The sequence below is a fragment of the Peromyscus californicus genome, unplaced genomic scaffold, assembly GCF_007827085.1.
Source record: "Peromyscus californicus insignis strain IS unplaced genomic scaffold, ASM782708v3 Scaffold_7__1_contigs__length_154581171, whole genome shotgun sequence".
NCBI classification, from domain to species: domain Eukaryota; kingdom Metazoa; phylum Chordata; class Mammalia; order Rodentia; family Cricetidae; genus Peromyscus; species Peromyscus californicus.
Genome location: NW_026294595.1, coordinates 39,526,379 through 39,542,164, shown reverse-complemented (window position 1 = coordinate 39,542,164; position 15,786 = coordinate 39,526,379). Strand labels below are relative to the sequence as shown.

General features: G+C 33.1%; 1 protein-coding gene across 8 annotated transcripts in view; it reads right to left on the bottom strand.

The window, feature by feature from the left end:
• Slc4a10 (solute carrier family 4 member 10) overlaps positions 1-15,786 on the bottom strand; it is a 265,310-nt gene that overhangs the window by 86,134 nt on the left and 163,390 nt on the right. For 5 of the 8 annotated variants that reach the window (XM_052726361.1, XM_052726365.1, XM_052726366.1 and 2 more), the window contains exons 5-7: positions 14,142-14,302; positions 9,284-9,472; positions 41-132 (exon numbers count right to left, since the gene is read on the bottom strand). In XM_052726361.1, coding sequence (XP_052582321.1) covers positions 41-132; positions 9,284-9,472; positions 14,142-14,302 — 442 coding nt within the window. The remainder of the gene's footprint in view (positions 1-40; positions 133-9,283; positions 9,473-14,141; positions 14,303-15,786) is intronic. The other 3 variants (XM_052726362.1, XM_052726367.1, XM_052726369.1) reach the window with 1 other exon arrangement.

Below are 15,786 nucleotides of genomic sequence, written 5' to 3'. Positions count from 1 at the left end.
GATTCGGCAGCTTACTTAGACTGAAGAAAGGAAAACTTACCTTGCTAAAGTCAACAGTGCTGTTTTCCCTGCTAACATCATTTTTATTCTCAGCACAGGCTGGAGCAGACTGAGGAGAAACAACCTGACCTGCTGAAAGAGATTGTTAGTACAGAACACAAACAATTACTAACATAGTTCTAGGCATACTGGGTGAAAGATGAACTTCAATTTAACTAAACTAACTAGAATTTTTAATAAGCTTATGATGTAAGCATGAACGTTCAATTAAGTAGAACTATATCAATAGAAAGATTATCAGTTACAGATAGAAATGGGAGAAGTCAATCAAGAACATTTAAGCCAATAATCAATTTAAAACTCTAAATGATTATTCTCTTTGAAGAAAAGCTGCCTTCAAAACTTAATTAAATGTAACCATAATTTAAAGTTCATTGATTTCTAAACATCAATCAAAACTAATTGCACATACTTAAAAAGGCATAAATTTCAAGCTCTGACTGAAGCATTTTTGACAATATAAGAAAGGATGAATATCATTAAGTGCTCAGCATATTTTTAGGTTCTATTACACTTAAAAATCCAAATCACGTTGTTCTTTAGCAATAAAATTTAGAGATGGAGCTTATTAGAGACATGCGATCTTGTGCCTGTAACTGTTCAGTTACAGAAGCTCTGTTGCTTACCCACTAGCCAAGAGAAGATCACTAAACTAGAGCTGCATTGGTTTCCCATGAACGTTTATTGAAATATCATTATGCTGTAATTCTCCCTTCATGTACAAAAGATCAGGATAACGGAGCCGGGAATATGACCATGACCGGAAAACATTAACATCCGTCATTCACTATGCAAGAGTCTCTGCAAGTATAAATCATTTGAAATCTGCCCATAGTTAGCAATTAAATGATAATTCACTCAGTTTACTTAATTTCCCCTACCTATCCTCGGCCCATCTTCACCTGTTACTTTCACTGTGAAGCAAGTAATACAAATCAATGTTGAAGCCTTGACTACAGTTCCTTCCCCTCAGTGGCTTTGAAACCCTCTTTTACTTTCATTGATCTCAAACAAGAGAAATACTCTTTTTGCCTGACTTTTCTCTCTCCATGCTGAAATCTCAATTTTATTCAGAATTCACCTCTATTCTCCATCCTTCCCAGTTGCTGCCATCTCTGAACTTCTCTTGACTCCCTTAAATAGTTACATAAAAATTTTTCTTCGATTTTTTTCCCTGATCACAAAGTATGATTTAAAAAAATTATTTATTTTAAATACTAGTATAATTTTACTGCTTAGACTAGTAAGGCTGTCAGTCAGAGATCATCCAGTAATGGATAACAACTTCAGGATTAAAATAACTTTGTCAGAAAGTCATAGATTTAATATTCTTCTAGAATTAGTATTTTTCTGCTTCATCAAACACAGAAAAATAATATATGTTGGGAATGTAAAGATAAAATGACATTTTAAATAAAATTCGCCTCAAATCACAGACAAAGATTCTGACTTTTGAATAGATAATTCAAGGCAGTGTATATCGTCAGAGGAAGTCAGATGAGCTTCCATTCTCCCATCTCTATCTGCAATGTGTAGCTACAACTGAATTGTTCAGCAGCAGCCATTCAATTTACCATTCTCAAAATAATAACTGTTATTTTAAAAAAGTCTTTTACATAATGCATTTGTGCTACTAACAGATGTCTTCAATCACCAGTTTCACAACATTTGTCCATATTTTCATGAGTTAGAACATTAGATATATCTAAAACTAAATTGATTAAATGTTCTATAAAATTGAGTGGTAATACTCAAGTTATAGAAAAATTAAATAAACATATATGTTTTCTTATAAAAATTTATGTCACATAGTCAGAAACTACATGAAATATCAATTGCTTAAAGCTATAAGAAAACATATACCAGGAGTCAACCCAATGCAAAATTAACTTAGATGAGATTGAATCACACAGCAAATATGCTAGACCTTATAATTTGAAAAATCTAGTTTTTGTTTTCATTCATATATTTAATGAACAATATTTCGTAAGCTATATTCAGGTTATGAACTATATTTAAACATGGGCACTAATATTTCATTTTGTAATTATTTGTGATCTGTAATGTGTTGCTATTATGTGATAATTGTAATAAATATATTTGGAGATTTACAGTTCTATGCTATTCTTGTTTTAAGACTTAAAAAATATAAAATGTTACCTTAGAAAGCTGATAATCATAAAGTGAATTAGGAACTACTTTCTCTGAATATTTTAAGTGATATTAGTAGTGACCTAATTCCTGATGTCAAGCATGAAGCACACTAGCTGACAGTAAGCTCTTGTTATTTCCAGAGTACAGACATGTCCAGAGAATGTGTACTACAGTACAGAGAATGTTTACTAAATACAACCACCCTCTGATATAGAGAAGCCACAGTATTTGTATCTTCTATACTTTAGAATAATACATAAATATATTTATCACACTAAAGTCCTTCAAAGTTTAAATAACACTTGAAACCATAGTGTTACTTTTAAAACTATACATAAAATAAATCAAATAATACAAATAAAGCAGTTTCGACAACTTTGCTACTGAAAATCTGTAGGTATCATTTAAGATCTAAACTAACGAGTTTGGCTTATGGTATTTAGGAAAATTATAAGATTTTTAAATAAAGCTTACACTTTTTGTTATATTCACAAAGCTAAAATGCATGCATTGTAATAGTCCATAGAACCACTAGATTCCTCAGACAGTATAACAGCTTTCATAATTTTGTTGTCCATTATAATTTTTTGCCTAAAAAGTTATTCAGCTGTCCCTGTGCTTTATCCAACCTTGGTCTCAACAATCCTCGCTCATATAAACCCTCCTCATTCTCGCTAATTGGACTCCCAGAGATCCACCCAGGGCCTAGGCATGGATCTCTGCATCCAGGGAGGAGGGGACTGGACCTACCTGGACTGAGTCTACCAAGTTGATCTCAGTCCGCGGGGGAGGCTTTGCTCTGGAGGAGGTGGGAATGGGGAGTGGGCTGGGGGGAAGGTGAGGGGGGCGGGAGGGGGGAGAACAAGGGAATCCGTGGCTGATATGTAGAACTGAATTGTATTGCAAAATAAAAATACAAATTAAAAAAACGTTACTCAACTGTCACCACCTTAGGGAGATTATGGGCTTAGACTCCAAAGTGCATTTCATGAACTCAAATACTATCACAGAAAATGAATAAATACATTTAGGGAAAGGCATCTCTAATATGATTGCTAACTTCTATGATGAAAAGTGTCATTCATAAAATGACAATTTTCAGGTATAGTGACTATTTTCTAATGGAATAGGAAAGAGTTTTCAAGAATATTTTCCTCTCCAGGGGAAACAAGTCAAAGGTTGGAGATCAACACTCATGCATTGGACACTTTGCCAAGAACTGCTGGCTTGGGATGACTTCCTAGTTACTCTAACACTTCGTTTGCAAACAGATATTTGCCTGTTTCCTTCTAATTTCTTCACCTTGTCCACTGATTGTTGTCCAGACTAAAACTTCCCTTAATCAAACGGTACTATAAAGTTAGATTGCCTTTACTATTATGTTATGTAAATCTCAAGGCATTAAAATACCATGAAGAAACTTTTATGAATTCATTATTCTTCTGTATTTCATGAAAATTATTCAAAGCTTGATAAAATGTTGATATCATTAATATTAACTGATGCCTATGACTATTTAAATGTAAATATTTGAGAAATTTCACATCATCCTCTCTAATTCAACATTCATGTTTAATTAATTTACATTATTTATCTGTTAAATATATGGTTCTATATTTTAATGAAAATTAATGTATTTCATTATATATGAGTTAAAGTGTATAGCATTTATATTAGCACCTGTTTGATTTTCTTTGACTCATATGTTAGTCTTTACATACAGTTCTCTCCTATATGTAAACTGTGCGCATGAGTGATATAAAACAGAAGTTCTAGAATTTTCATCTGGTCTAATTCAAATCACTAGATAATTTATTACCGACATGTATCATTATTTGCTACTGGTTAATCCAGTATTAATCTTATGCCATGGAAGGAAACTGGGATGAAGACATGGAGGTGCAGTACTATTAGCCTAGAGTCCACGCTGGTTTACACTACCTCAGAACCTTCAACGCATTTAGAGTACCCAAAAGGTAGGAGATGAGGGAGGTACAGAGATGAGATGAGCCTGTTAGAGACAGACACAAGACAGAGCAAAATGAAGAAATAGAGAGATGAATGACAAAGTTACATACATGTGCAACAATACATTTATTTATGGAAATAGAAAACATGGAGAAGGAGAGATAAATATTTAGAAAATTATGATTAGGTGACTACATTTCAAAAACAGAAAGAGTATGCATGCAGTTAAAATTGTTGAAAACTGGTATGTCTGAAAATAATTAGTTTCAAATAAGAAATTAAAACCTTAAATAGAAATACACTTGTTTTTAGAATGTAGAACCAATTTTCCATAGCCCAATGATAATACAGCCTTTAAACAGACACATTAATTGTGTCAATAAATAATATAATTTTAATTTTCTTTTAACATTTTTATTTACATTTTTTATATATGAGAATTTCTTAATGTGCTTTCTCTCCAGCAATACTAAAAAGTAATATTCTAGCTTTCTCCTTCAGTGCAGATCGTTATGAAGAATAAATATTACATGCTATCTTATTCATGATAACATAATATTTTAAAAAGAATGAATTTCTAAACATATAAAGACAACATGCATCTGGAAATAAAAGTACAGCATTATAATAAAAGTGATTTTAAGGTAGTAAAACAAGTTAAAAACCCACAAAGAAATATCATTAACAATACATATGTGTTTACTGCTTTAAGGGCTCAATCTACCCAGGACCAAATACTCAAAACATACCCCATCCTTTTCAGGATGTCTTCCACTTAAGACTTTGAACAGTAAATTAGAGGAAACTAGCAGAAGTCCTGGAACCCTTTCTGATTCTAAATAAAAACTGCAACTGGAAAGTATTCTAACTAGGAGAGGGAGAAAGTGTGGAAGCAAAAGAAGAAGAGCTAGAAATTAATAGTAATGGATGGGGCAACAAAGGTAACCTATACTGCAGAAGCTGCGAGTCCCGGGAATTATCAAATCATGTGATCAGGAAATTAACATCATTTTACAATCAAATTGCAATATAAATTTCTCCGTGTGAAAGTGAATGCATGACCTAAATGACAATACAAGCATTAATATATTTTGATTTATTGATCACCTAACACAAGCCACATTTGTGTTTGAAAAAATATTGCTAGATTCAAGAAATGGCTTGAATAGTATTGATAGTTTTCATTTCAGTACATTTTACAGGGTTCTAATGTCAAAGTAGATGCTATTTTCTATTATTTTTACCATTGTTTTGCCAAATGTAACTGTCACTTTTTATTGAAACATCAGAATCAGTCATTTTAATTCTCACAGTTTTGATGCTTAATGAAAAGTGAAAGTTAAACACAGCATGGTGGCATTAAAAATGCATGGTGAATCCATAGCATCTTGCATCTTAACCCTGAGGAGAATGTGCAGAATACCAAAAATATTTACATATATATGTAATACATACATATATATCAGTGTATTTGTAGGTGAGATTGACAAATTATCATAACTTACTAACAAAGAATTACAAACAGAAAACATGTACTGGGAAAGAGAAAAGAAAGAAAATATGCTATTTTGTTGATGTAATATATAAAATACGGAAGACCTACATTTGAAATGCAGTGTCTGGATGTTTAACCCTTGAGAAAACCAGGAAGCTAACATACCCAAGGAGCAATTCAATTAAGGAAACAGAAACCTATTCTAATTATTTTTCAGGCTTCTTTAGGTAAATGTCACTTCAATTTTAGGGCATTTTAATTTTTTTACACATTATACAAGGATAGAAAATTTATTTTTATCTTTCTTCTTTTAATAAAAACATGTTCTGTTGTCAAGTATTTTTTTAAAAAAACCTCTCTATTAATTTTAATTTTATAGTCTTAAAAAAGGAAAAGTCAATCTTTCAAAGTAAAACATTTTGCTGAAGAGATTTTTTTTTAGAAAAAGAATATTACATTTACTCTTATGGACATTAAAGCTCCATTGAATCTTTTTACTATCACATCATAAAAAATTAAGACTCTAATCTATGTTTTGAAACAGCAATTCTATATTTACGCTATGAATTCCAATTTCTTTGTTTATCTCAAGTTTGTGAGTGTACAGGGTTCAGGAGTAGGTGGAGATCCTTAGTAGTAAAGGTCTTTCGCACGTTCATTCACTTGTGGGTAGGAGACTTATTTCTAAATTGGTGAAGTCTATACATATTTTCAGATTTCTCAACACACATAATTATGTAAAGTGTGTGAGGAAGCAAAACAGAGTCATGAGGAGGTGTTAGAAGCCTAGGCTTCGTAGAAACCGCTGCTGACAGGATGCTGCACAACAATACTTAATTGGATATATGAATCTTATTATACGTGCTTCCAAGTTCCTATTACCCTAACACATGCCCTGGAAAGATTTGTATGTGTTCATATAAAGGTTGACTGTACAGACGGCAACAGAATTACTCAGATCCTCTTTTTTAGAAAAAACTAAGACAAATGAGACAAAAGTTCTTTCCGTAAACCTTGTATATACATGTATCTACATGCAGATGTGTGATTCACAGCTGTAATTCTGTCCTCTCTCCTTCCACTGAACAGGAGTTAAAACACCAACAGTGCGGATAGTCTAGATATGACAATAAATGGTCAGTTCAGTAAATCTCACACCTTCTTTCCTTTCCCCTAAAGTGTAATAAAAATTTCAAATTTAAATATTGTCCTCAGCAAAAACTAAAATAAAAATTATAGAAATTGCAGCATGTAAAATCATTACCTCTTTGAATAAACACATTTTTGTCTATATGCTATTATCTGATTTCCAATGAAAAGTTTATTTGTCCAAAAGCTCTCCATATTCTTGGAAAATTAAAACATGGGATATTTTAATAAGGTTTTTAGAAGTTAGTAACTTAAATCTCTTGTCAAAATTACTAACATCGCGTATCAAAATTATTAACATTGTCCAATCAAATAAGTACTAGCATTGTAACAGCAACAGTAGCTTCAATGCATGGTTTTTCCCCTCTCTTCCCCATCTTCCTCCTCTGGGTCACTGCCAGAGTTTACAGCTTATCTGCCCAGGGGTGTTTCTCTTAAACTCTAATAAAACTGTCCCTGAGCTTCCATTAAAAAAAAAGCACTACATTTATATCTCAGGCTATAAAATCTTCAATTTCACATTAATATGTATTAAGTTTTAAATGAAATTATAATTTAGAATATAAATTAATTTAAATATAGTTTTTGTCTCAATGTGAGTTCTACATCCTCAAAATAGTAGAGTCTTTAATATAAGTTGATACATATCATAGCATGCTCGTAACACTTTTAATGAACTTTACATATACATCAATATACATGCTTCTATGTAATATCAATGCTTTATATGCAGTCAATGGCAACTTCTATATTTCATTTCTGTCTTCAATTTACTAGAAATTAAAAAAACGAAAATTTCAACTGCCTTTTGTTGGCTTTATAGTGTGTAATAAGTAGAAGAAAATATAGTCTCATAAAGACATGGAATCAATATAAAAATGTGAAGTACCAACAGACAAAAACATAGAACACCAAAGGGCAGTAGAGTAGTAACCAGAATAAAAAAAAACTTCCCAGTATAAGAAAAGGGAGACTCGAGGGCTGGGGGGCAGGATGAGGGACGAGAGGGATAGCTGTGATTGGTATGTTAAATGAATAAAAAAAAATTAATAAAAAATTTTTAAAATGGGAGAACTGTATAGACATTTTCAGTGAAATATACACTTCCCTCACAGCACCTAAACCGGAAACAAATACTTTAAAAGCAACTTTTTGATTAGAAATATATAAGTCATTGTTATTTAACACTATCTTGAGACAATGTACTTAATGACCTGAAGATACTCTGAAACAAAACTGAACTGTTCATTAAGTATTTGTTTTGTTTCTGTATATTTGATTCAGTAGTATGAAAACTCCTGCACAATACAAAGTCTAAAGAAAACTCATCTTCATGTATTTGTAAAGTATTTCTGAAACTTTTGAAAAATGGAAAAAAGTAGTGCAAATATTTTGTGTTGTCAATCCATATACTGTAGTCAATTTGCCTAAGCCAGTTTTCCTAATAAGTAATTTGAAAATATTTTCATTGTTTACTTGGCTTTCAAGTCAATAGCTCATATGCTAGGTTGACTATGAACATTATGTACTTAAGGCTGACCTTGAACTTCAGATTCTCCAGTCTCTGCCTAAAATCTGGGATTACAGGTATGTACCACCATGTCCAGTTTGCTCAATGCTGCAGACAAACTGTGAACACAAGACAAGCACTCTACTGACTTAGCTACATCCTAGTCATTATTTTTTTTTTGTCTTTTGGAACTGAAAAGCAATTACAGCTGATAGAAGAGCAACAAATTCATATTTCTTCATGATAATAACTTCATATTGTTTATGAAACTATCATAAGAAATTTTGAAGCAATTTCTTAATGTAAATGATGAGAGACTAAATGGATTTGAGAAAAAAACAAAAAATATAAGGTTACTGGAAAATAATAGTGCTCAAGTATGATATTGTGTGAAGATGGCGAGGAGGCTGCTTGCACATTCAGATGCTATAATGAAAACAGCAATGCACTCAAGAGCAGAAAATAGGCTTCAGATAGGTGGAGGCACATCAGGCACTGCTGGATCTTTTTATTATCAGTTATGGAATCTATTGACTACAGCCTAGACAGAGAAAGCTCCTTTTTCAAACAATACATAGCGATCATTACTGTTTTAATTAAAAGGCCACTACAATATAAACCATTGCATTACTCTTTTCAGCTATGGGCAGGGGCTTAGACTTGGGTCAAGGTGACAGCTACATCCCATTCGTGCTTGCTGTTTAGATCTGTAAGTTAATATTAGATATGGTTTATTTTACTCATTCAGGAGCCTTTTTACAAATAAGTTCTTTGTTAAAACTTCCACATTTTGATGGCAAAAATAAGAGCAATATATAATACACACACACACAGACACACACAAAGACAATTCTACTAAAACAATATGAATTTCAATAAGAGGTTTTAAATATTTAGAAACAATTTAATACGTCGTGGTCCTATAGAAGAGATAAAAGAGTACTTACCATTTTTATCCATGGAATTCGGTTCTGATTGTTTCTTGCCAATATCAGCAAAAGACCGGACAATGGGAATCCTGTTGGTGAGTTTTTTCTGGTTCTGGTGATGATGCTGTTTCATCAGTGCTTCATGGACTCTGTGGCGTACATCTTCATTCAGTTGACCTGAGCTGACCTGCTGGTCAAGGACCATATCTGAAGATAGGAGGAAGATAAGGAGCACAGCTTTTCTGTTTAAAGTGGTGGACACCTTGAATGTTATCCATAATAAATTAGGAAGGAATTCCTTTGACAACTTCAATGTATGATGTTTTGAATAAAATTTCATCTTTTATAGGATTGCTACATGGAAACATGAATTTTTATTATAAACCACTCATTTTAAAAAAATATTTATTTCTTTCAAATATACTAAATTGTATTAAAGAACATTATTTTTGTTATTTTATTCATCATTCATACTGATGGGTAGGAATATAGTGAGGGTAATCTCAAACTAATTGATATGTCTGTGATTGAAAAATGATTATATTATAGTCTCTCTGTCTCTGTCTCTGTCTCTCTCTCTCTCTTTCTTTCACACACACACACACACACACACACACACACACACACACACACACACACACACAATTTCCATTAAGTAGGGTATATGTCTCCTTTTGAAATTTATAAAGGCTCCAAAACACTCAAAGTTTGTAACAGTATGAACTGTAGTTACAAAGTTGGGTTTTCAACTTTCAATAACAGAAAATGAAAATCACACTAACTAAACTGAGTCCCTCTTTGCAATCCAGGCTAGCTTCAAACTTATACTACATATTTTTCAGCCACCCAAGAACTCACATACAGGTGTACGGTAGCCACGCACTTGGCTTTACACATATTTTAATGTGGTTTTTCTATAACTTTCCAGTAGAGAATCATTTTCTTGATTCCTCTAAGTGAGGTTAGGAACCACAGGAAGGCTCTCCAGCATCTAGCCCAGTATTTAGAGAGCAAACAAGCCTGTCATTTGTTCCAAAGCCACCTCTTTCTCCAGTAGTACCCTTAGAACATGTTAGATAACAGAGAACTATAACTGTATACCATAGAAGTTCAGAAGACTGAATTGAGCACACTGATATTTTCTATGCATAGTATCAAGAATGCCACTAAAATAAATAGACATTTATTTTATGGCATTTGTAGTTCCTTAGTAATATAATATCACCTCACTGAGCCTTAGTAAAACTAGTCTGCTTTCAGAACATCAACTATTAGCTCAAATTGTTTTTAGAAGTACAGCTTATGTAAAGCAGATGCCAATGAACTGTCTCCTGCTGCCATATTCAGTACACTGCAGGCTTTAATATTAACGAACTTTCCCCTTATAAAACTGAGCTTTCTTTTTGTATTGAATGAAAATAGACAGTGGTGAGGGACTTGGAACTCTCTACAACATTCTAGCTGTGTGACCTCACAAAGTTGAATAAGCACAGTATTATTACTTGAAAAGTAGGAATAACAATATATGTATTATATGTCACAGTCAGGAAAATAATCAAGGCCCTTCAGGCACTGATTAAAAATTTGAGGACAATCAGTAAGTTATTTCCCAATAGGGGATTTTCTTTGCAATTTCCATTAATCAGGGTATAGGCCTCTGAAACTTGCGAAGGCTTCAATACACTCATAGTTTATAACAGCTCCAGCTAGATACAGAGTTGAATTTGTCAATAACAGAAAGTGCAAATCACCTTGGCTAACCTGATTCATCTGATTGGCTTGCAGAAGAGGAAAATCACAATGAGCCTGGCTTAGTTCCGTTTCTTTGTGATGCTGTAGCCTTCCTCTTCCTATAGGCATGCACTTGAGTCACAATCTTGTTTCCTTTATGGGCATAAGGTGCTGCCAGCAGTAACAAGGAAATATCCTTGTTCATATCCAGTAAGAAATACATTCGCTTTTGCCACTCTCTTTTATAAAGGTTCATTTTCACCTGGCATGAACATTCTACATCTGACTGACATGAAGCAATCACTGTCAGTGGAGATGGAATTCATATAGATTTTGTACAGAACCGGAACTGAGTTATTTGGCCAAGCTTCTTCCGCCATGAGCCAGACGATAAGCGATTTCTGTCACAACTACCCAACTTTGTCTTTAAACTACATTAAAACTTTCTAAAGATTACCAAAATTTGAGTGTCATACAATTTTTACATTATAAAAGCTTTTTCTTTTTTCATTTTCAGCCACGTGAAATGTCCCAAATCACATATCAAAAGGCCTACAAGACTAGGCAGTGGGCCATATTCAAACTAAGGAGTAGAGTTTGCCCTGTCGCTTCCTGTTCACAATGGAAAGACGTTAAAGATGAATATTTGGGAGTTGGCAATAATATGTGTGTGGAGTATTTAGAAGTCATCCACTGTGATTAAAAGTCCCATTCAATTCTGAAAAGTGCATGGCATTAAAAGATGAGATATAAATTCATATTTTAGTTCTTTGGAGATCAGTAATTATAACATCTCTGAATTAAAACAAAATAAAGGAACTAAAGAACTGTCAACATATGACATTACTTTGAAAACTTGCTGTGACAAGAAAAATGTGTATAAAATATGTATTTTATATATAATAGTAGAAGCTATAAGGAATTTATTAAAACACTAATATAACACAATTTTAAGGCAGATCCAGAAATAAGATATTATGACTCCCCTGTCTTGTATACTAAGCAGAACCTAAATTGATCATATAAAAAAATAAATGTCATATATTATTACTAAAATTCTATTGAACCACAATCACTTGAACACTATAAAACTCACTAACTTCTACAGTTGCAATTACAGAGAGATAAGCTTTATTTCGAATGGATACATAGGAGAAAGTAAAGTTTTTTTTAAATACTCATCTGTTCATTAGCACATTTCTAAGGCACAAGCGCATTACAGCATCAATTAGTGAACTGGAAAGGTTCATCTTCTTGCTCAAGAGTGAAGCGTCCTGGAGTGGGCCTCAATTACCAAAGACATGCATATGATTCGGTCACCACTTACACTACTCTCCTCAGCACAAAAATACTTATCAGTGTTACTGGAAAAGTTGGTAAGGGATAATGAACCATAATGGCTTTGGGCCCAGAGTCAAGTCCTCACAAGTCAGCAGGCAACGATGCCTAATATAGTGAACTTAGCAAAGCCCAATGCCAGGATCTTGTTAAGAAAAGAAGCATGAAGGAAAAGATAAATAGAGAACATTACAAAACCTATCAGTGCTAGTGCAAAAAGGCTTGAAAACTGAAGAATCATTTTTCATCATAATTAGATAATTGCTTTAGCATAACCAACTCATCTTGATTACCAAGAGCCCTAAGAAGGCATGATTTTTTTTTTTTACAAAAACTTTATAAATGTCTGTCTTCTTCAAATTTACAATATAAATACTCTGAAAACTCATTGCCTTAACTTTCAAAGAGAAAGAGACATGAGTGAGGAATGTGAAGTGGTAAATTCTACTTGACTGCCAACATTAACAGCATTGTGGATACTAAATAGAATACTTAACGTTCTTGACTAAGGATTGTCATAATATGAACCTGGTTTTTTAGCGTTGTTTTGTTTTTGACAGGGTCATAGTATATATCCCTGACTGGTCTGGAACTTACTATGAAGACCAGGTTGGCCTCAAACTCACAGAGTTCTGACTGCCTCTAACCCCCAAGTGCTGGGATTGAAGTTATATGTCATCACACCTGGCATAAAAATGATCTTTAATGATGCATTCCCATCCCATTCTTTAGTTTGCATTCAATGGAGCAAGCTATTAATTTATCCTCCAATGAAAAAGTTTAAGTAACAAAGGTTATTTTAATGAGTTATAATTGATAATTTGTCCGTGATACTAAACCTTATCTTGGTTTTAATTTCCTTCTAACTCTCATTGACAGATTCAGGGTAAAGTATTCACACTTCAAAGGGAATATTTCCATTTTTAATCTTTATAATTCTGAGTTTTAAAGAGATTAGCACAGACCATAAATTGCCTACAATGTATATGAATATAAGTAGGAAGCATTTTGACATAATTAATCTCCACATCAGAATAAATCATGGTAGGAAATTATATCTAGAGATTTTCGGGTTTGAAAAGGTTAAGTAATATTTTGAGGAATGAAGTTTGGATTTATTGAGTTCCCTGAAACACAGGGAAATAGATATGTTTTAAATTAACTTCATCCAAAAGAAAATCCTACTTTAATTATACCAGAAATTCTTAACAGATCTGCCAGATACAAATGGGATTTTCTGCTACTAAAGCTAACAAAATCTCTTTAAGGAATTATCTGAGTCTGTTAAAAACATATCAAAATCTGATGAAAAAATTACTGATGTAAATGTTTCACCACTCAGAAACAATAACTAAGTCAGGTTCCCCTACGAACAAATGTCTAGAAAGCACTAACTCTACAGTCTTTACTACAGGCTTTACATTCATGAATAGGATCTGGAGTCCTTAAAGTAAAATAATTTAGCTTTTAGAAAATTGACACTAGTTATCAATATATATACCTAGCTTTTAACTTCCTGTGTGTTTCTTTGTATATAGTCTAAATATGCTAATAAAAATAGTAAATATTGATGTTGGCTATCTATTTTCTTGCTATAGATCACTATTTACAAGCAAGATGAGGTTTATCTCATATTCAATTTACTTTATTCCAAGTAAAGGGATAGGAGAAAATTATTTTAATATCCCTTACACAGACTATGATAACTTATTTTTCACTGTTCACACATATATGGAATTGTCAGGAAAAGGAATTAAAAAAAAGCAGCTGAAGTCATCAGAATTAAACAGAGGAACAAAAGAGTTACCTGCGATGTCTTCTAAAGTACTGGCATGCATGTCCAGGAGCACAGTTCCATTCAGAACACAGCTTCTCAACTCAAACAGGCTGTGCAAGGAGAGCGTGGCCACGTAGGGCTTGCTCCACCTCTCTCCTCCGTCTTCCACATCTTCTTCAAACTTCAGCCACCTTTACAAACAGACGTGCCTGTCAATATCCTAAATACCACAATGTAGAGGAACTATCCCCTAAGACAAAAGTAAAGGCCATATAAAGAAAGATCCAAACTGATTCTTGTTTCTGTGGGTTTGGGGAAACAAGGAAAAGGTAGCCCAATTTACTGTCATATTCTCTTTAATTTGATTAAATCAACATTGTAATTGTAATAAATTATTAAAAATAAAGAGAGGTTCAATTTTATTAATTTATGTTGCTCTGCAGAAATTTTTTTAAATAAAAATTCACTAGTGGTTGCTACTATAGGACTAATTAAAAAAAAGCATTTTCCTTTGTGGAAAAAAGTTGTAGTTGAAAAAGAAAGTGAAAGAATACTCATTTTTTTCCCTGTAGTTGGGACTCTTTAAGTCTCAGTATTTTAGAATGATAATTTTTCCAATAAATTCATAGGAGGCTTATACAATTTGGGACTTATTGTGTAGGGAAAATTCTTGTTATGTTTGTCTGGAAGAAAACTCTTCATGGAAATCAGTGGTAGGGACTGGATATACAAGAACTGAGATTGGACATCATTCCATGGGTATTCCTGCCAAGTATGGAACAGAAACTCTGGAGCCAAGTGAAAACTACTGCTTTATTAGTGTGAAAGAAATATTCAGCAAAATCTAGGAACATCTGTAATCAAGACAAATAGGGAAGTTAAAGAAAGTCGATGGTTTTACTACTCAGGCATCAACTACTCAAGGCTTTAGGGACTTGCTCTCTAATCTTAACAGAGGACTTGTTTAATTCCACCACTTCTGATGAGCTCTAACCTAAATTCCCTCTCCTCCTCCATTTCCTTCATTTACACTTCCTCTTTCTAAATGAAAATACACAAAAAAATTCTATATGATATTATATTGCTATTTATGTAATAAAATGACTCAACTTCAATGGATGTAAAACCCATATGAGAAACAAGAATCAAATGTATCAGCAGATAGTAATGAAAAGAGTGTGTTACAATGTACAATGTAGAAAGGAATGTCAAGAAAGCCATGGATCTGTCCCTAGTGTTCACAGAGGAAAATACTATTCAGGGTGTCAAAAGTAAACTACTAGGAAAGAGCTACACCTACCCAAAATTTACACATTGTGGTGAGCTCTATGCTTATAGAGAAACCACGAAGTATGAAAAAAATCTGCATTTTATCCATAAATCATTGACAAAAATCTCTTCAAAGAACACCTTGTCAATATAGTTTTTCTATTTCCTTATTTGTTTGTTTATTCTATGATGTTCTTTGTTTGTGTTCTTGTTTATTGATGCTGAGAGAGAGGGGTGTGGGAGTTCTAGCTGGAGAAGAGGTCTCACTGTGCAGCCCATGCTAGCCTTCCTTCCTTTGCTTCCCAATTGTTGAAATTACAGGTGTGGACCACCATACTCACCAAGGAGTTTTCTATTTGTGTATGTGTATGGATGTGCACATATAGGTGTGCAGGATGGGGGAGAG